This window comes from Carettochelys insculpta, chromosome 14, assembly GCF_033958435.1.
Source record: "Carettochelys insculpta isolate YL-2023 chromosome 14, ASM3395843v1, whole genome shotgun sequence".
NCBI classification, from domain to species: Eukaryota; Metazoa; Chordata; order Testudines; family Carettochelyidae; genus Carettochelys; species Carettochelys insculpta.
Genome location: NC_134150.1, coordinates 18,494,343 through 18,516,977, shown reverse-complemented (window position 1 = coordinate 18,516,977; position 22,635 = coordinate 18,494,343). Strand labels below are relative to the sequence as shown.

Genomic DNA, 22,635 nt, shown 5'->3' with positions numbered 1-22,635 from the left:
AGCCAGCATCCACCTCCCACCCTTGGAGGATGGCTTCCCCCTTCCCCAGCACAGTGTTGTGGAGGACACAGGATGTCGCCACCACCACTTGGAGGACATTCTGCTCCCCCACATCCAGGCCGTTGAGGAGGCACCTAAAGTATGCCTTCAGGTAGCCAAAGGCACACTCCACCTGCAGCTCTGCCTGGTTGAGTCAGGCATTAAACAGTTCCTGAGTGTGGTCCAGCTGCCCAGTGTAGGGCTTCATGAGCCTGGGCATGAGGGTTAGGTGGCGTTCCCCATCATGCACAATGGCGTGGTCATGTCCCCAGCTGCCAGCTCCCGGCAGGGGACTGTAGGTGCCTGCCTTCATCCTTTAGCAGAGGCCAGAGTTGCAGGACACTCATGCATTATGTGCCTGGCCTGACCACCCAATGTACACATTGAGGAACTGTCCACGTTGGTTGACCGGGGCCTGCAGCACAGTGGAGTAGTACTCCTTGCAGTTGATGTACCTGGCCACGCTGTGGTCCAGGTCACCAATGGGGATGTGGGTCCCATTGATCATCCCAAAGCAGTTGAGGAACCTCAGGGTGGTGAATCTCACCACTACTTCATTCACATCTGCGAGATGGACAACCCTCCACAGCACGATGGTGTTGATGGCCGTCATGACCTGCAAGAGGAGACCAAACACACACGAGACGGACTGAGGGAGGGAGCCCCTGGGCTGCGGTGGGCTCCCCTTTCCCCTCCCATCCCCTTCTCCATGAGCTCTCCAGGCATCCCCTGTGAGGCCACCCCCCAAGCCCAGCAGCAGAACTGTGTGAGGGAGGGATGGAACAGTCACCCAGGGATGGGGCTGCCTCCCCTACACCTCTGAACCGGGTCGCAAAGGGTCCCCCGACACGGAACACACATGCCTGGGAGTGTGTTTCACACAGAATGTTAGCTGTCGGCATGGTGAGCTTCCAGATGGAGATGGTGACCAGCTTCTCCATAGGGATGGCAGGCTGCAGTTGGGTGTCCTGTCTCCATAGGGTGAGGATGAGCCAGGTGCAGAGCTCCTGGAAGGTGTCCTTCCTCCTTTGGAAGTTCTGGAGACACTGCTGTCATCCCACTACCCTATGACCACCCAGTGCCACCAGTTGGAACTGGTGCTTTGCCTCCAGACCTGCCTGATCACCGGAGGGGCAAGTGCACATGGGCCCGTACGGCACTGAGGGTGTGCTTCTCGAAGCCTGCGATGGGCGTGAACCCCCAGAGGAGGTGGAGGACAACTGTGATCAGGTTCAGCAGCAGCTGACGCAATTGTGACTGAGGCCAGTTCCAGCCCAGGGGGGCTGCTCTGGCTCCATGGCTGATTGGAAAGTGCAAAGTCTCCTTCTCAGAAAGTGTGTGAGCCCTGTGCTAGCTATGCTGTCCCTCGAGTTGGTAGGCAAGTCTCAGCAAGGGCAGGGAATGGATGTCTGGGGCTGGGGGGGGGGGGGGTCCCTTTAAGGTTGTGCCTTGCCAGGGCTCCCAGAAGAGTGTGCCAGCTATGCAACCCTGTGTGAGGAGGTTCCAGAGCCCATTCTGTCAAGTGAGCAGACGGACAGTCTTGCCACCCACTCTCTGTCAACAGTGACTCAACAGAGCGATCCGCCTTTGTGTGTGGCAGCAGTAGGGCAACAGAAGTTTTGTTGGAAGATCTCTTCCAACAGTGACATCTGTTGACAGATCACTGCAGTGTAGACATTAGAATCATTTCTGCCTCTTCTATTTCATAGCTCTACCTCAATGCTCTGAGTTCCTGTTTGACGTGAATTTTCTTATCAAACCTAGTCTAACAAACTGGCTATTAATAAGAAAAGATGGAGCGTGCGCCTGTGAATTTCTTTCTTCAGCCTAATTTTGATTTGCTAGGGACGCCGGCCTTTTGGTTCTAAACGTTAACCAAATTATCTTACTGTGTGATGTGAAGTGGTAACCTGTTATTTAGAATTCCTTTGGGGGGAAATTTACATTGAGTAATGGAACGGTAACTCCTCATGTGCACTCAGTTGACACTGAAAGTGTTCAAGTTTATTCAAATAGATCTAAATACTGAGATGTATAATTTCGATGCCAATTAGTCCGCTCAATTGAGGTTACATAATAAAAGGTTGCATTTAACCGAGGAAAGAATTTGCTGTGGGGAAGAAGTGCCCCATGTCTTGCAGCACACTTAATCATTGCAGAACATGCAGTATAATTCCCCAGATACTACAAAACTGATAAGATGCCAGATAGCAGTAAAGTACTACAATGACAAAAGCTTGGGGAAAACATGAACAAGACAAAAAATGTTCTAAATCCTTGGATGAATGGAGGTCAGACAGCTATTCTTCATTTGCTCTTTGAGGGATAGCAGGGATAAGGAGTGGCTCTCTGAGATGCACTCCATTCTCATGCTTGTGTTTATCCTCCTTGAAAAGATGGGGTACAGCTTACTCGCTGCCTCTGGCTGAGAAAGGTCATTGAACAGAACTGCCTTCAGGTTTTTTTTGTGCCTCTTCAAGACCAAGCTGAAGGGAATGGTGTCAGAGAGAAAACAGATGCTGCCTTCCTCAACCGTTCAGCTTGCTCCTTAACGTGACTTGCTGACCTTGGAAATCAGGAGTTTCAGGTACCAAATACTCATCTGAAGTCTGGCCTACTGCACTGCTTGGCTTTCACTGAATTTTAGGCATGGAAAAGCAAAATTGGCCAGAACAGTATTGCTGGTCAAAGTGTAGAAGCTGGGTGCAGAGTAGTAGCAAGTATAATTACCAGTTGTCCAGAGCAGAATAATCAGTCTAATAATCACCATTTTACAAGCCAGTAAACAGATCCATGGATAGATACAGCCCCAGATCCATAAATGGCAAATATTTACTTACACATACACGCAAACTTACTTGGTTTTGACCTGGAAGAATCTGTGCAAGGGGGCTGGCTTTGTGTGGGCCAGGCACGTTATGTGCACAGAGTAAAAATTTGCACTATCTGTGTGTGTCCTTTATTAGATTAACTGGGATAATAGCGCCATTTGAGCCTAAAACATGTTATCTAAGAACTCCTCTTTGTGTGGAATTGGAATTTTCCAGCCCAGAACCTAATGCTGTTAATGGATCAGCAAAGTGAATTATTTCTGGTTCCAATGAGATATTTTATTAATTACTCCAAGTGGGTTATGGATTTTATAAAAATGATTAACAGTCAAATAAATAGAATGCAAAGTTGCTAAAGTAAAGAGATTATAAAATGTGACTTGGAATTGTCCAGACATTCAGATGTATTTAAACAGGATCGGAAGGAATAACCCTAGGTGCATCTTAGCAAATACAGTTTGCTCCTGGTTTGTTAAATTAGTTAGCTGTTCAGATGATGGAGTGGTGTTTTGCTCACGATAATCAACCTGGCTGGTATTGGCTCACAAATTGCATTAATACTAATTGTAATGTTTCTAGTCATTGTGGGCATACCCCTTTCGAAAGGAGACACTGTCAGTTTAAAAACTCTTGGATGGGCAAGGCACCCTCTGCCAGATACTATTTCTCCCCACTGTTTCAATGATAGAGATAAGAGAGGCTCTCTGGGGGACCTCTATTATTTTAAATTTCCTCCAGTATAAGCTGAAATTTCTTGTGGCTGGACTGTGCTTGGGGTCAAGAGCTGAAATCACATAGGCTATGTCTACACTAGAGATTTTAGTGTACAAAACTGGGTTTTTTACGCAAAACTCACGGAGAGTCTACACACAAAATGTATTTTGTTGACAGAAGCCATTGACAAAAAGCCATGTAGATGCTCCGGGGCCAAGGGGTGGGGGCTTTTGTCAACAGAGCAGATCAAAAGATCAATCCACTTTTATGTGCAGACGCAATCTGTCGACAGGTTTTGTCAGCACTTCTCTTCCTACAGTAACTTCAGTAGACAGATGCTTCTAGTGTAGGCATAGCCTGAGAGCGTTAGCCAGAGTCAGATTCACCAAAGGCTCATGGAAATAGTGAACAGCTGGCCAGTGGGTGCAGCAGAAGTGGGCAGCAGCGTGGGCAGTAGTGGAGAACAGTGAGCAGGTGGATGGTGAGTGACCAGTGGAGTAAGTAAGATGTTGCTTTACCTCCCCTACTCAGGATCAGAGGAGAATCCTGCAGATGCCTCCTTGAGCTCTTGGTCTGCTCTGACAATGGCAGTGACTGTGAGGGGTGTGCAAAGAGAGCTTGGTTATGTGAAAAGGAGAGTCGTGTTGCTGGACTTAAGAACCGGAGAGGGAGAGGACATTGTCCAACCTCCTTGTGGTCAGACTTCTACTCATGGTTTTGTTTACGAAGTTGTTTGTGTTGGTTTCCTAAATTAATGCCAAGTTACTTCCCTCCCTTTTCATTAAAAGTTTCTTTTCTACACTCAGACTCTGTGCTTGCGTGTGGGGGAAGCATTGCCTCGCCGAGGGGCTGACAGGTGCTGTGTGAATTTCCTGGGTTACTCTCTGTGGGGCTTGAGCCTCTTCTCAGAATCACAAAATCCTAGGGCTGGAAGGGGCCTGAGGAGGTCATCTAGTCCAGCCCCCTGCTTCAGGCAGGATCAACCCCTACTAAGTCATCCCAGCCAGGACCTTGTCCAACCAGGACTTCTGTGTTGGATAGAGGGAAAGGAATCCTTAGAAATTGAGCCTGGTCCTGGCTGCTGGTGTCTTTACCTGGCAGGGGGGCTACAGTACAGAAAACTCTTGATTTAATAGACTAATAGTGGGGAAGGGATGTCCATTAAGCCTGAAAGTCTATTAAATAAGAGGGTTTACATAGCATCCCCCCCTAGCCAGGCTCCCCTAGCCTCCTTGCCCCCGCCATAAATGCCCACGACTTACCAGTGCCACCATCACTGCTGGGACCTCCGCCATGGCTGGACGAGCCACTGCAGCAGCAGGAGCCTCTGCCACTGGTGCAGGAGCCGCCATGGCCTGGATTGCTGCCCCTGCCACCATGAGCTCCTCCCACCAGGGGTGGGTCATGTACGCAAGTGCTGTCTGCCCATGTACACACCCCACCCCTGGTGGGAGGAGCATGTGGCAACTCCAGCAGTGGTGGTGGTCCAGGCTGTGGCAGAGGGTACAGCTGTGGTGGCTGGAAGTGATAACCCTTCCAGCCACGGCAACTCTCTAGCTGTGGTGGTGGTGGCTCCAGCAGTGTCTCTGGTGGCTCCAGTGAGTTACTTTATGTACTTTCTTAGTGGGGGTGGATTGGTGGATTTAGAAGACACTGGGGACCACGGGGAGCTGGCGGGCATCTGTTGTCCCCAGAGTCCACTAAATTGGGGTCCGTAACATTGATGGTTTTCTGTATTTGCTCACATTGGCCACATCCTCAGAATGTTCCCAAAAATGGACACAGGATGGGGCCTAATTTATCCAGATGGGATACTTAACAAAACATCCCCCATATTCATCTTTCAATTGTCAGTGGGGGTTTATTTCACACAATCAGATTATTTCAGTGCTGAGACGGAGCAGTGTAAGAGAGTGTACAGGTCAGTTGGTGCTCTATGAAGCAGCTAGTGTAGCATCGCATTGTCTCCAGTCCCATTTATACCAACAGGCCAAGTCAGTTATACCAACTCAGGCAGGACCAGTGCAGGGGTAGCAGTATGGCTGTAGAAAATGCTTCAGGAGCTTTTACATTTTCAGCTTGGGAGCTGCTGGTGCCTTGCTGCTTAGTGGAATTCACAACTCAAGTTAGGTGCCTACCAGTGAGTTTTGCAAAAGCCAACAAGCTGACTGGGCAAGTTCATGGTGGCTCAGCCAGACCGTGGCAGGAGCCAATGAAAGGAGTGTCCTGTGTCTTGGGTGAGTGCTTCTACAACTGAGCTGAAAGTCATAAGGTGGGGTAGTGCCTCCTTCTATGGCACCTGTTGTGTGGGTTTGGGTGGTGTGCTCTCAACATGGTCCCTAGGCAAGAGAGGTGGAGGGATGCCTCTTTTGTGCATCCAGCCACCAAAATGTAGATATTTCAGTGGCTTCACAGTGGAAATCTAGGCATCAGGAAAAGTGGAGTTCTGTGGGTGCCAGTTGTACTTACGTATTTGACTTACGCTCTACTTCCCCAGCCAGTACCTAAGTTCCTCTGTGAATCTAGACCAGAACCAAAAAATGGATCTGAGCTAGTCTGTGAGGGACTGAAATAAGGGTGAGAAGAAGAGCCCTAATAATTTCTCTATTAAATGGCTTCCAGGCTTTGCTGGTTTGTGCAAGTTTGGGTGAACAAAACTCCAATCAGTAACTCAAACTCCAGAGTCAGTTCTAGTTAAAGCTTCATCTCCTGTGATATTTCTTGTTATCTGCTCTGATCCTGGATGTGTCTGATATGGAGCGGATGGGGAACTGACTCAAAATGGACGTTGCTGTATATATCTGCTTGTATAAAGAAATGCTGTAAATGTTACCATTAAAATGTGTTAAGTGGATTTGGAAGAGTCAATGTGAAATATGGTTTGATTAAACAAATGTATTTAGGCAGCTTCTGCCATATAATTCTGACCCTGCATGATTCATGCTGCTGAAAGGGAAGCTATGCGTATGTTTAAGATTAGCACTCTGAAAATTCAAAAGTTCAGTAGTTGACAGTGACAGAGAGGAAGCTGTGCTAGTCTATATACTATCAAAACAAAAAGCAGTCAAGTAGCACCTTAAAGACAAGCAAAAAAGTTTATTAGGTGAGCTTTCGTGGGACAGACCCACTTCTTCAGACCATAGCCAGACCAGAACAGCTCACCTAATAAACTTTTTTGCTAGTCTTTAAGGTGCTACTTGACTGCTTTTTGTTTTAATATTTGACAGTGGTGTGAATGAACTGTGAAACATGTTAATTCAGCATCTGTGATGAAGCTTCAGGTGGTTGGAATGACCAAATGGAAACAGGTTTTTAAGCTCTTTACAACACAATGGATAATGAGTTACAAGAACACCAAGGTATGCAAGGGCTTGGCAGATTTCTGTGGCATGCTTGTCACTCTTTGGAGCATTTGCTGTCTTTGCATTTAACTGTGTGTTGCCAGTGCTTGATGCACTACAGTGCCTAGCTGGTAGAGGAAGGTAGGCCTATGTATGCTAACTCTAGATGTCAGTGCTGTAGCCTGAAGTCCTTGGGAAAGGAGCTCTGTGCTTTCATGTGTTGGTGGTCTAGTGCAAATATGGCTACAGAGACAATGTCTGCATAAGCGTTCTACCTAGTAAACCCCAGTAAGACTTTGGTGTCTCCGTAACTGTAAACAAGTTTAATATTGGTTGGATCATGGAAGTGAACTGAGATGAGACTAGAGCTCTTCTCTCCTGAAAAGGAGGGCAACCTCTGTGTTACTGGTTCCATTCATAAGTGACTTGTGGTAACACCTGGCAAGTGCACTGCCCTCCCTATGCCCCCACCAAAATTTTAATTTCTCAGTGGGATGCTCCTATGTGTCCTCCCAGCTCTCAGGGTGTCCCTTCCCCACTCCCCGGTATCAATTGCCCTTGGTTCCACTCCACTGAAAATTCTGTAGTGCAATTTCCTTATTGTGAAAGCGCAATTTACAAATGTAGGATTTTTTTGCATAACTGCATTCAAAATCAAAGCAGTGTGCAGTCAATGGCTACGTCTACATGTGAAGCCTACATCGAAATAGCTTATTTTGATGTAGCGACATAACGTCTACACGTCCTCCAGGGCTGGCAACGTTGATGTTCAACTTCAACGTTGCGCAGCACAACATCGAAATAGGCGCAGCGAGGGAACGTCTACATGCCAAAGTAGCACACATCGAAATAGGGATGCCAGGCACAGCTGCAGACAGGGTCACAGGGCGGACTAGCGCTAGCGGGGCAACAGCTAGCCGCTCCCTTAAAGGGCCCCTCCCAGACACACACAGCCTGCACAGCACGTGGTCTGAGGAGCCATAGGCACACCGACCCCGGGCGACACAGGCATGGACCCCCAGCGGCAGCAGCAGCAGCAGCAGCAGCAGCAGCAGCAGCCAGAGGTCCACCCAGCCCTCCCGGCAGGAGCAGGGCTTGCCCTGCTCCATGCCATGCGGGAGGCAGCTGAGCACCTCCTTGCTACACCGGAGGAGGAGCTGCCCCCAGGGCAGCAGAGCTCAACCCCCAACCCTGCAGCACCCCGCCCCCGCCCCCACCCCCACCTCACACGCCAGCGGCTGTGGAGCTACCCCACCAGCACCGACTGGTGGGAGCGGCTGGTGCTTGGGGAGTGGGACAACGACCGCTGGCTCAGGAACTTCAGGATGAGCCAGCAGACATTTATGGAGCTGTGCCAGTGGCTCACCCCCGCACTCAGGCACCAGGACACTGCCATGCGGCGTGCCCTCGCAGTGGAGAAACGGGTCGGCATCGCTGTCTGGAAGCTGGCCACTCCCGACAGCTACCGATCCGTGGGGCAGCAGTTTGGTGTCGGCAAGGCCACCATCAGGGCTGTCCTCATGGAGGTAAGAGAACCCACGGGGGGAGGGCAGGGCAGGGCAGGGGAGGGGGGCCCGGGCAGAGGAGGGCAGGGGAGGGGAGGGGAGGCCAGGGCAGGGCAGAGGAGGGGAGGGCAGGGCAGGGCCATGCACACCCTGCTCACCCCTCATTGGTGCTGTCCCATGTGCTTTCCCTGCAGGTTGTGTGTGCCATCAATGCCATGCTCCTGCACAGGCTCGTGAGGCTGGGGGACCCAGATGCCACCATCGCGGCCTTTGCCACCCTGGGCTTCCCCAATTGCTTCGGGGCTCTGGATGGGACTCACATCCCCATCCGCGCCCCACATCACAGTGGAGGACGCTACATGAATCGCCAGGGCTACCATTCTGTGGTCCTCCAGGCCTTGGTGGACAGCCGGAGCCGTTTCCAGGACATTTATGTGGGCTGGCCTGGCAGCACCCACGACGCCCGGGTTTTCCGGAACTCGGGCCTGTGCCGCCAGCTGGAGGTGGGGACCTACATCCCCCAGCGGGAGATCCCTGTGGGGGACACCACCATGCCCCTCTGCATCATCGCAGATGCAGCATACCCCCTCCGGCCCTGGCTCATGCACCCGTACACGGGCCATCTCTCCGCTAGCCAGGAGCGCTTCAATCAGCGCCTGAACCACGCGCGCCAGGTGGTGGAGCGCTCATTTGGCTGCCTGAAGGGACGCTGGAGATGTCTCCTGACCCGCCTGGATGCGGGCCCCAACAACATCCCCCTGATTGTGGGTGCCTGCTGCGCCCTGCACAATTTGGTGGAGAGCAAGGGGGAGGCCTTTTTCCAGAGCTGGGCTGTGGAGGCCAGCAGGGCCGACGTGCAGCCACCCGCTGCCCCCAGTCGGCAGGTGGACCCCGAAGGGACCCAGGTCCGGGAGGCCCTGTGGGCCCACTTCGATGATGAGGCCGCGGGGTGAACTCTGCCAGGCCCCCCACTGCCCGCCCCTTCCTCCACCACACTCCCTGCCCCAATGCCCACACCATGGAGCACCCAACCGCACCCCCCTCCCACTTTTCCTGGACAAATGACAGCACGCACTTGTGGCTGAACTTAAACTGCTTTTTCTTTTAGAACTTTTTTTTTAACTATAAATATAAAACAAGAATAAACTATATACAACATGTGTGGAACCAAAGTAATATGTACAAATAAAACAATAGTAATAAAAAAGTGTGTTCAGTAATAAAAAGAAAACCAGGGATGATAAAGGGGAGAACTATTTACATGGCGGGACGGGGCAAAAGGGGGGCACAAAATAATAAGTCCCAACTATATACAAGGGAGGGGGGCCACGTCCCGGGTCCCTCGCCCCTAAAGTCCGGCACTGGGCATGGGTGGCCAGGAGCCCCGCCGCAGCCGCAGCCCTGTCCAGGGCTGGCTGGGGGCGGGGCGGACCAGAAGATATGCCCGGCGAGTCTCAGCTGGCTCCAGGGGTCCCTTGGCGCTCCGGCCCTCGGCGGTGGGTGGCGGGGCGACGGCGGACGGGACGGTGACGTGCGGAGCAGCTGGTGGTGCGGCGGGTGGAGCAGGCACGTCGGGTGCTGCGGCGGCCGGCACGGCATGGGGGGCCAGGTAGTCCACGAGGCGGTTGAAAGTCTCCATGTAGGCCCCCCATGCCTCTTGGTGCCAGGCCAGCGCCCGCTCCTGCAGCTGCAGGTGCTGCTCCGCGACCTCCAGCTGCTGATGGTGGATGGCCAGCAGCTGGGGGTCCGTCGCCATCAGCTGGTGGTGGCACGGGGTCCGCCGTCTAGCCCGCCGTGGGGCCAGTCAGTCCTCGGCCGAGGGGCTTGCCTGGAGCGATGGCCCCGGAGGGGTCTCCGGGACCACTGATGCCTCGCCAGCGCTCTCTTCCGGTCCTTCTGATGGTGCAGGTGCGGGACACAGGAGAGGAGGGGGGAAGAAGAATGGAGACAGGCGTTAGTGTGGGCCCCGATCCATGGCCTTTGTCCCCCCCAGCCCTGTGCTGCAGGTTCCCCATCCCCGTCCCCGGGAGATGCTGCTGTGATGGATGGGGTTCAGGGGTCCCCCTGCACTGCACCCCGTCCCCGGGTGGGAGCAACTCTCACTTCACTCCGCAGGGTCTGACAGAAGAGGTTTTTTAGGCCACAGATGCCCAGTTTCTCCCAGGAGTGATAGCACCAGCTGTCAGAAGAGACAGTCCTTCCAACCCGTCGTGGGGAGAGGACCCCAAGGGGTGCCCCTCTGGGATGCAGCTTTCCCCCTCCTCAGGCTGGCTGCCTTCCAGTTCTCCCTTCCCCTAGCCTCTACCTGTGGCCCCCGCCCTCCCCCCCAATTCAAAGCCAGCTCGGCTCCTCCCTCCTCTTTGTTCAGGGCAGAGGTGTCACCTGCCAGCTGTAGCCCCATGATCATCCTTTGCCCTGGGAGCTATTCGGCTATTGTTGCTCATATCTAGCCTGAGTCTCCCTTTTGCACTCCCCCCACTCCATCACATGCTGCTGCTGCTGCTGCTGCGGGCTGTCCCACCCCCTCCTCCCGGGGGCCCCTCGAGGTTCCGCTCACCCGTGCCCCGGGGATGGGGCATGGCACTGTCGTGCGGGGTGGGGGGGGCAGGGGCTGATGCACTGCTGTGAGGGACATGGCCCTGCTGTCCTTGGGGCCATGGCCATGTGAGCATGTGGGGGGCCCTGGACACATATCTATTACCCCCCGCCCCTCAAGCCCAGGGGTGTACACCAGAGGGGGGTACATACCTGTCAGTCCACTCCCACGGTCCGGAGATCCCCGGGGGGCGGAGGCCCGGCTGCTGCTCTGGGATGGCAGGAGGAGGATCTGCAGCCCGGATTCTGCAGAGGAGGAGCCCCCCTCCTCCTCCTCCTCCTGCCATGATGTCCCGGGGGTGGGCTCCGGGGGGGGCCCCTCGGGTGCGGGGCTTACCTCCGGGGCAGACTCTGGCTGAAGGGCCTGCTGGGGCTCGTCAGCCGAAGTATCAAGGGGTGGCCGGAGGGGAGGAGGTGTGCCGGGGGCCCACGATGTCCCTGAGCTCCCTGTAAAAGAGGCAAGTGATGGGGGCGGCCCCAGATCGGCCGGCCGCATCCCGGGCCCGGGAGTAACCCTGCTGCAGCTCCTTCACCTTACTCCTGACGTGATCAGGAGTGCGGGCAGGGTGACCCTGGGCAGCCAGGCCGTCGGCCAGCCGAGTGAATGCATCCGCGTTCCACCTCTTGCTCCCCATTACCTGGAGCTCCTCCTCCTCGCTCCAGAGCCCCAGCAGGTCCCGCAGCTCAGCCTCCGTCCAGGAGGGGCCCCGCTGCCGCTTGCCAGCCTGGCTGCTCGCCTGGCTGGGCTGGCTGCCCTGGCTCCCCTTGGGAGGGGTCCCCTGGGGGCGCTGGGGGGGCTGCCGGGCAGCCATCGCAGCTGGGGTGGCTCTCTGTGCTGGCTGAGGAACGTGCAGGCTGGCCACGTGTCTGGGCTGCCGCCTGCACGTTCCCTCAGCTTCCTGCACAGGAAGGGAGGGGGAGGGGACCTTTAAGGGGCTGCTCCACGCGGCCACCATTGAGCTGAGGGGCTGCAGAGAGCGTCTCTCAACCCCTCAGCTGATGGCCGCCATGGAGGACCCCGCAATTTCGACGTTGCGGGACGCGCAACGACTACACGGTCCCTAGTTCGATGTTGAACGTCGAAGTAGGGCGCTATTCCTATCCCCTCATGGGGTTAGCGACTTCGATGTCTCGCCGCCTAACGTTGAAGATAACTTCGAAATAGCGCCAGACGCATGTAGCCGTGACGGGCGCTATTTCGAAGTTAGTGCCGCTACTTCGAAGTAGCGTGCACGTGTAGACATGGCTAATATGTATCATTTCTGGCACTTAAATATATTGCAATGGCTACAACAGTATCATGCAAATGCCAGTTCTCACTGTCAGGTGACATTGTAAATAAGAAGCATGCAGCATGATTTCCCGTAAGTGCAAGTAAGCTTGTTCATTCAGTTGTTAAGAACATGTAATAGGAGTGAGTCACTTGTATGAGGTGAATTAAAAATACCATTTCTTTCATTTATTTTTACAGAGCAAATACTTGCGATAAAATAATAAAGGGAGCACTGTGTATTTTGTATTGTATATATTTGATAATGTAGAAAAACATCCAAAATATTTATAATACATTTAAATTTGTATTCTATTAATGCTTAGCAGTGTAATTAGAACTATGATTAATTATGACTATTTTTAATCTAGTTAATTTGTTTTACATTAATTGCTTGCATTAACTGTGATTAATTGGCAGACGTATTTTCATTGTTTCATAGACAGCCTCTAGGCTGGTGAGTGTGGAATTATTTCTTACTATGAGTACACAGGCTGAGAAAATACTTTGTGGTACCAGAAAATTAGGGGTAGGAGGATTTACTTGGTGGTGTGTTAATTTTAAGAGGAACCCTTTGCTATTTGGACTCAGACCTTGTAGTGAGTTGCACCTTCCAGTTGAATCACACAAATGATGCCAGTACAGTGAAATACATGGCTCACATACTCAGCTGTTCCTTGTCATCAAATTCTGCAACCCTCAAAATTCTTTTGGAACTTAAATATTAGTGGAAGTAGAATCAAGGACAAAGGAATGGGAGTCTGGTTGGTACTTGGCCACAACTGGAATAGGTGCAGTATAAGAGGCTAGGTAGAATGGAATACAGAAATCTTCCATTGCCACAATACTATGCTGGGTTCGGGGAAGCGGGAATTGTCTGTGGCATAATTTGTGGGATACTCTCTTGCATTGCTGTAGTTGTGTGGAGAATGATTTTTGATCACCAATAAATATGAGGACTTCAAATAGCTTTAAGATAGTGAAAGTTTCAATTTAGTAAAAAAATAACCCTCCATTGTGATTCCTGGCTCCTTTTTCTCATGAAATCCCATAACATTCTCCCTCCTCGATTCAGTCAATCTCCCAACATGTCTTCCCTAGCTTTTAATATCTTTTGAAAGAACCAAGTTTTTTTTTCCTTTTGGACAGTGCACAATTAATTAAAACCTCTTTAGCTCTAACTGAAACAATGAAGTCTGGGGAGGATTTCGGTGATAGGGAGGACAAGGCCCTGAATCCCCCTGCAGAGGCTTGTGCCCTTGCCGTACCACATCCCAGGGAAAAAGCAGGAAAGTCCTCCAGTCTCCCTAGAGAGGGAGCCAATCAGGGCCCAGCAAATCAGTATAAATAAGCCTGCTGGGTTAGAGCCAGGAAGTTCTTTGGCACTCAAGGAATGAAAACTGGCTGACTGGCTGGCTGAGAAAGCAGCAGTACCATGGACAGCTCATTGAGGGGTGTTTATTGCAGATTGGCCTGAGGCACAGAGTCAGCTACCAAGACTGGGGCTGGGCTGGTGAGAAGAGCTGCAGAGCCCCATACAGGGTGCTGCTAGGAACCAAGGCCTGGGGTAAGAGCAAGGAGAGTGTGGGCCCCAGGGGAGTGAGAATAGCAGTAGACCTGTAATGAACGGGATGCAGCAGACAACTGAAATTTACAGGATCTTGGGGCTGAGACCCAGAGTAGTGAGAGGAGCCTTGGTCCTGCTCCGTCCTCTCTACAGCTACCTGAGCAGGGTGCAGGGGGAGGAAAAAAAACTGGTCCTAAGTCAATCCAAAGGAGGGAGCCCTCAGACACCACCCTGTGCTTGAACTATAAGAAGTAGGTAGCGGGTGCAGACACACGCCCCGGGCCAGAAGTGGCATTCATATGAAGAGGGTGAACCTTTTACAATAAAGGTACAACTAACACATATTCAGGTAATATATAAATATTATTTGTGACTCCTATTTAAATATGGCACTCTGCTGAACTGATGACTGTTGAAAATGGAGAAGCCAGTTCCTATTTTGCAATATTAAAAAAAGGTGAACAGTATAATTTTAACCTTAAACATATGTAGCTCCAGGAAGAGCAAGTGATTCACCTAAGATCACAGAGTGAGTCACAAGCAGAGCTGAGAATAGAGCCCAAAAGTTCTTGCATTTTAATTGCCAAACCATGCTGCCTTGTTCGCATGTTTCTATTACTGTTTTACGTGGCTTTAGAAAAATGGCTGAATCACATTTAATGTGGGTCTTGCCAATTTTGTGAGGTAAGATGGTAATTTACAACGGCGCAAGGCATCTTCAAATACCTAAATAGATTAGAATTAATCCAGAGTAATCATTTAGCTTTGTGGGGGATTTTATAAACTATTCTGTTACTCAACTGATTGACAGTAACAAGGGCTTCTCTTCACAAACACAGCAGATTTGTAAAACTGTCCTTCTGGTTTCTATTTAAAGCTTGTTATTTAGTTTAAGCTACTACTTATATTTTTATCTAGAATTTTGCAGGCAAAAAGTCATGTTTAAAAAGTGGTATTTTACCAAAGACAGCAGATAAATTAAAGTTGTTTAGAAGGTTGGTTTGACAAGATATAGTGAATTTAAAATAGAGAAGAAACAGACAGTGAGGACTTTGTCAGTGACTTAGATTCTAGTGATTTTTACCAACAAGTTCCCTTGATTTATCTTTTTAAAAATTAATATTCCCCATATACACTTGCAAGATTAATTCGGACTAAGTCTATAGGTTCCGGAACAGCAAATCCATTTTTCCTCTTCTCATGCAAAAGACAAACACTATTTCCAATCAAAGAAGCATAGTTTTCTTTTGTGCTCAAAGTAATTGAGATGCAAAAACATATTGCCTTTAAGTGATATTCAAACTGAGGCTATGTCTAGATTACATGGTTTGTTGACAGAAGTTTTTGACAGAAGATATCTTCTGACAAAACTTCTGGTGACAGATTGTGGCCACATTACCAAGTGGGTTGCTAGAGTGATCTGCTTTGTTGTCAGAGAGGGGCTGGACTGCCTGGACACTCTCTTGACAGAACGGCCAACCAAAGCACAGCAGACAGGGTTGCCTGGTGTCCTAGAAGCCCCGTCTGTCGACAGAGGGCCCCCCAGAATGTGCAGACTGGCTTTCTATTGAGAGATTTCTGTTGACAGAAGTGTTGTCCCTCATGGGGAGTGGGATAAAACTGTTGACAAAAGTGCTGCATTCTGTCAATTTTCTGTTGACCAAATGCCTTGGGAAGCTGGATGCTCCCCGGCTCTTTTGTTTGGTGTTTTGTCAACAAAACCCTCTAGTGTACACATTGCCTATGATTATGCTGCAGAACGTCAGCAATCCATGCAGTCCTTGGTTCTTCTTATCAATACAATTACATGGTTAGCTTTTAAAGCAAAAAAGCAGTCCAGTAGCTCTTTAAAGACTAACAAAATAATTTATTAGGTGAGCTTTCTTGGGACAGGCCCACTTCTTCAGACCATAGCCAGACCAGAACAGACTCAATATTTATGGCACAGAGAACCAAAAACAGTAATCAAGGTTGACAAATCAGAAAAAAATTATCAAGGTGAGCAAATCAGAGAGCAGAGCGGTGGGGGGAGTCAAGAATTAGATTAAGCCAAGTATGCAAAAGAGTCCCTATAATGACCCAGATCTTTGGCATACTTGGCATAATCTAATTCTTGACTCCCCCCACCCCTCTGCTCTCTGATAATTTTTTTTCTGATTTGTCAACCTTGATTACTATTTTTGGTTCTCTACTTAGTCTGTTCTGGTCTGGCTATGGTCTGAAGAAGTGGGTCTGTCCTATGAAAGCTCACCTAATAAATTATTTTGTTAGTGAGAGGGAAACATTTATCAACCAATTCATGATATTCTGACACAAAGTGCCTCATACTCATGGTACATTAGAACCACCCAGAATTCTATGAGATAATACATAGAGCCAGAAATGCATCAGCAAAAAACATTTCAATATTATCTAAAAGACAATTTATTAGCTTGTGAGGGACAAGGGCACGATGAGATTGCTGGTGAGATTCTGTTCTGACCATTACCAGCTTGCATAACCAAGACTCTTCTGAAGTGGCACTGGCTTGGCACAGGCCTGCTCCCTCCCAGCCTTTAGGAAAATCAGCTTACGGATATGAATGTGTATGCAAACAGATCATGTAATATCAATTTCACAGTTAGTCTGCTGAATCTATATCATATTTTGTGCATGTATCATTCTTGTATGTGAAACTAGAAATATGAAGTGTGGATTTGTTTGTAGTTCTAAATATACTAATGAGGGAAATCACTGATGCCCCAGAACCTGGATGACTCAGTGAACAAGTTAGCAACCTGTGAATAGTCTTGTTTGTTCTATAAGCGCTAACTGTTGTTGGTCCTACAAACACATATGGCCAGGACACCTGAGCTGTGTCTACACGTGCACGCTACTTCGAAGTAGCGGCACTAACTTCGAAATAGCGCCCGTTGCGGCTACACGCGTCGGGCGCTATTTCAAAGTTAACTTCGACGTTAGGCAGCGAGACGTCGAAGTCGCTAACCTCATGAGGGGATCGGAATAGCGCCCTACTTCGACGTTCAAAGTCGAAGTAGGGACCGTGTAGACGATCCGCGTCCCGCAACGTCGAAATTGCTGGGTCCTCCATGGTGGCCATCAGCTGGGGGGTTGAGAGATGCTCTCTCTCCAGCCCCTGCGGGGCTCTATGGTCACCGTGGGCAGCAGCCCTTAGCCCAGGGCTTCTGGCTGCTGCTGCGGCAGCTGGGGATCCGTGCTGCAGGCACAGGGTCTGCAACCAGTTGTCAGCTCTGTGGATCTTGTGTTGTTTAGTGCAACTGTGTCTGGGAGGGGCCCTTTAAGGGAGCGGCTTGCTGTTGAGTCCTCCCTGTGACCCTGTCTGCAGCTGTGCCTGGCACCCTTATTTCGATGTGTGCTACTTTGGCGTGTAGACGTACCCTCGCATCACCTATTTCGATGTGGTGCCACGCAACGTCGAAGTTGAACATCGACGTTGCCAGCCCTGGAGGACGTGTAGACGTTATTCATCGAAATAGCCTATTTCGATGTTGCTACATCGAAATAAGCTATTTCGATGTTGGCTTCACGTGTAGACGTAGCCCTGATGTGGAAACCCATGTTGGAACTGGTAATTTTCCACTCATGGTGAAATAAGTTTGAATGAATCACAAAAAATTCTTGCCTTGGCAAAACAGATATAACGGGATGGGGAATGGACAAACAATAGGGCAGGTAATAGATACCAGGAAACACCCCCCACATACACTTACCACCTAAAATGCCTGCTGAAAACAACTAAGACTGAACAGGCTAGGAGGCTGCTTAGCTTGTGAAACAGTTGAGAACAACTGTTTAAGTAAGAATTTGCATGTAACTAGTTTCTTAGTAGATTAGAAATAGTTAACTGTTTTTTGTTCATTTTAATTTAGTAACTTACTTTGATTTGACTGTGTTCATTTGCAACCACTTAAATCCTACTTTTTTACTTAATAAAAACACTTTTGTTCATTACCAAGCCCAGTGTAAATCACTGTTACGTGGAGGAGGGAGCAACCCTGTGCATATCTTTTTTATTTATAAAGGGGGTGGACTTATGAGCTTTCTCTGTGTAAAACTTTTACACGGGGTAAGATGGATTTGTTTGGAGTTTTGACCCCATTTGGTGGTGGGTTTCCTGGGTGCTGATCCCTGAGACCTGTGTCCTCCCAGATGTGAACTGATTCTGTGTCTGTATTACTCTGCTGGGGGTGATAATGCCAACTCTGTGCCTTGCCTGGGGGAAGCCAGAAGATCTGGCCCAGCAGGACAGAGCGGGGGCAACTCCAAGAGCAGGAAGTCAGGCATCAATGACATGATAAGCACACCAGGGGTCAACCCTAAGAGGACTTCTATGATTCACCCCAACATATGGCTCTCTGATCAAAGGGTGCAGAGGTCACACATTCCATTTCTTTCCCCATCAAGATCTATGCCAACAAGGATCAGAGCCAAAACCATCACTGTGCATAACAGTCAGCTAAAAGTCAATATAACTCTGCTGTGACTATACCCAGAATATTGCATTATATCCTATGTCCCAAATTGTCAAAATGCTATCAACAAATAGGGAATTTGGAGAAGAGAAGTAAAAATGTTTAGGAGGCTGGAACAACTGAATACTTGTCTACATAGGAAAGTTTTTCAAGTTATACTGATATTGTTAAACTGATATAAAGCTCCAAACACTCATGGACAAACTCTGGAATGGACACACTCATTGCAGAATACAAATAATGCTTTTCAGTTTAGTTTGTTTTATTGTAAGTACAATAAGCTTAAGCAAAAAAACCAAAACCAAACCAAACCGAAACTCTTATATCAGAATAAGAATATCCATGTAAATTAATGAGGCAGTTTAGCCAATATAACATTCCTGAGTAGAAGAACCCTGATTTATTAAAAAAAAATAAAATCAAAGTCTCAGTCTTGCAATGCACTGAGTTACTCTGGATCTTAGCTAGGATTTTTTTTAAAAAAAATTAAGTATGTGCTAATGAGATGACATGTTCTTAAAGTTAAATTTAATTTATTTTCTGGATTGGGACCAGAATGTTCAGCACATTACAGACATGAGCCCTGAAAAAGTTAAGCACATATGGCATGACTGAGCAATAATGAAAGGACTATGGCAAAAGTCTAAATATTTGACTGGTGTAAACACCAGAAAGGAAGACCATATTTTGGAAGGTTTGGGGTTTGAAAAGAAATAATGGGAAGAACTTAAGAAGAAACTTAGTGAAAAGCTTCAATGAAAAGATGTATATTCAACAGCTTTGCTCAAAGGAAGTAGTGGAAACCCTGTTGTTTCAGACCTTTTAAAGTAGACCAGACATGGCACTAATGAACAGGAATAACTATACAGTGGCAGAGAGGTGGATTATATGATCTAATATGGTGGTTCCCAATTTTATTTGGCTACGGAACCCTTTTAAACTGGAAAGAATTTTGCGGAACCCCATTCCCAGGCTTTACCATCCCCTCATTCCTCAAACCCACTCCCCATATGCAGGCTTTACCCATCTTAGCCCCCAAATCTGCCCTCATCCCCAAGTTTTACCCACCCATGGCCCTGGCTGGGCAGCCTATGCCAGGTGGCCACATGTGCCCAGCGGAAGGAAAGCCAGAGTGAAGGTGTTCTGCTGGTGGGGGTGAGCTGAGCTGTGTCCCTGGGGCCGGGGGGGAGTGAGGCTTCTCAGGTGGAGTAAGGGGCTCTCTGCAACTCCCTGCCCTGCCACTGCCGAAATAATGGAACTAAATTCATTTGGTTTAACGGCTGGATCCCTCCTGCCACCCTGCCAGCTGTTAAACCAATTAAATTTAGTTCTACTGTTTCAGTGATGGCAGGGCAGGGAGCCACAGAGGAGTCAGCTCTTGTAATGGAATTTTCTCATGGAGTCCTTATTTTCCCTTTGCAGAACCCCACGGTTCTGCAGAGCACCTTTTGGCAAACATGTATCTAATAGGTCTTTTCCCTATCTAACTTCTTTGAGTCTGTACCTTTCCATTATCCATAACCAGAATACAGTCACACTCCAGAACAGTGTTTATGCGATGCCTAATGGTTAAAACTGTGCAGTCCTTGAATGCATCTCTGATTGTACACTGAATTAGTGCATCAGTTTCAGAATCAATTGAGGCTGTGGCTTCATCAAGAAGTATGATCGATCTGATGTGGGAAAAAAAACTTTTAACCAAACGATATGTATCTTTTAAAAAAAATTTACCCTTATAATGCTCTATATATGAATAAACAGGAGCATGTATTAAAAATGGAATGTATCAAGTTAAGCATTAGAAAATAAACGTCTACTTTTAACAATCACATTAGACCATAAATGAAAATCAGATGATTAAATTCTCTCACTAAGTTTGTTTGAAAGTTTGCAAAGTGGGGAGATTTTGATTGGGGCTGTAATCCTATAAATATTTATATGCATGCTTTACATGGGGGACTACTCATATATTACAGCTGCTCCTGTGAGAAATATTAAGTACATATGTGTTTGGAGAATTGGGGTGCAAATCAAATATTACTTACACTTCACATTCTCAGAAGAAACCCCAGATGAGGAAATTGGATTCTCATTTTTAACTCTTCTATTTTTATTGTTTTCAAGATTTCTCCCATACTGATTTCATTGGGGCTACTCATTAAGTTAAGCACATATAAATGCTTGTAGGATTAGGGCCTTGATTTGTAATTTGTTTCAGTTACTTGCTATTGGTATGTGCAGGAAGGTTCATGGGGATGTGCTGGTGTTCTGGATGCTGTAATTATTGTTAGCTAATGGCAAGGCCAGGTTGGGTGAGCATTCTTTTCCGTCTTTTTAAATCTAAATGAATATTCATTTTAATCATTGGATACCAGTTACAAACTGAAATTTCCACAAGGTGGGAAAATTTTAAGACAATTGATCATCTTAGCAATAACTTCCTTCTTCCTCTTCATTGAGAATGACTGAATGGATACATAGCCAATTGAAAATGAAACACACCCAAAGTTAGTGATCTCTTTCAGTATTATTCAGATAGTTAATCTTCCAACACTAATATGACTATACAAATAAACAAACAAAAGTCTGTCACTGTGGCAGAATATGCCCTGTATGCATATGCTACTTGGTATTGTAATAAACTTTGTATAAACTGTGCCTTGAAAGATATCATTTGACAACTCATAATTTGCTGTTCAGTATCATCCTGCTACAACACGTGTGGCAACATTGGATGTAAAGTAAGATTTAACTGTATAGTGTTATGAACACATATTCAAAACCCCACAGCCCTGCCCAAACAGAAGGCAGCAAACAGGACTGTCCTAAACAAAGGAATATGTGCTTGTCTTAATTTGCATTTAGGCAGTAAACAGAGTCATCAAGCAAGAAGGGAAACAAAGAAAGCTAAAAAAGCAGGGACCGTCCTTTCACAGGATGGCCTTCTTGTCTTCTAGCACCAAGCTGAAAACATAAAATGAGAGGCAAACACCCTAAGGCACCCACTTCTCTCCCTCTTCCTGCCCCTCACATTCGCTACACCTGAAGTCTGAAAGGAAGCATTTGTTGGACTTTGGGGGAGGATCCTGACTTGGTTTGATTAGTAGGTTGTCTATATTAGGGAAATAATTCAATTTCAGATATGTAATTCTAGCTACCACATTTGCACGCTAAACTTGACATATCAGAATCAATTTATTTCCCTAGTTAAGACCTAGCTTCTATAGTTTCACGTCAATCTCCCTTACTTCGCGTGATAGCATGGAGTACAAGGGTTGATGGCTGAGACCAGAGAGATCAATTTTGCCACTACTTCACCAGATGTGCAAAATCGAACGCCGGAAGATTGACCACCAGTGTGTCGATCTTCCCATAAATATAGACAAGCCCTAAGACTGCTGAAAGCACGTGGTGAGAAAATTTGCTTGAATCTGATAGTTTAAGTTTGTTAAGTTAGGTATTTATAAATGTCTTATCTTTATTCTTCTTGTAATGATCCCTGACTTCCATGCTTCACTTTTGTGCTCATTTAAAATCTGTCTCTTTGCAGTTAATAAGCTTGTTTTAGCTAATTTGGTGTTTTCAAGGTGAAGTGCCTAGGTAACTCCATTTGTGTGACAAGTTGAATGCATATTTTTTTTTGAAAGGAACAACGGACTTAAAATATTTTGTAGTGTCTAGGAGCAGTTTGGGCAGTATATGACATACGTTTCTGGGGGAAAATGTGGGACAAGGGGAATGATGGGGACATCTTGCATTACAACCAACACTGGTAAAAGTTGGAGTGTAGCTCTTATGTGGCTGGCAGGCTGCAGTTACATACAGAAGTATGGGGGGTGGCTTGCATGCTAAAAGGCTCTGTGTGTGGCCCAGCTGTGAGAGGTGTAGTGGGAAGTTTGAAATAGAAGCTTATTTTGAACTTTGGTGCCATTGGATGGCACCGAGGTCAGAATAAATTACCTCGAAATAACTTACACAATTTCAGGTTATGGCTACAGTTTAGCCCTAGCCTTGGTGACTCCAAAGAGAGGAAGTTTGGGTCCTAGATAAGCAAATTGTGGTCTATTGTATGAAGTGCTGAGGAAATTTTAAACATGAGTTAGAGGCAAAAAAAGATAAGACACTTGCAAAGAGGACTACGGGGTATGTCTACACAGCAAAGTTATTTCAAAATAACAGCCATTATTTTGAAATAACTTTCCTAGCATCTACATCATGCAACTGCTATTTGGAAATAATTTTGAAATAGTGGATGGCTTATTTCTAAATAGGTAAACCTC

At 47.9% G+C, this 22,635-nt stretch overlaps 1 protein-coding gene across 1 annotated transcript in view; it reads right to left on the bottom strand.

Annotated features, from left to right (window-relative positions):
• Nucleotides 1-382: 382 nt before the first annotated feature.
• Nucleotides 383-22,635, bottom strand: part of ABCC11 (ATP binding cassette subfamily C member 11) — a 92,107-nt gene continuing 69,854 nt past the window's right edge. The window contains 2 exon segments of the mRNA XM_075009128.1: nt 383-655; nt 19,860-20,025. Coding sequence (XP_074865229.1) covers nt 383-655; nt 19,860-20,025 — 439 coding nt within the window.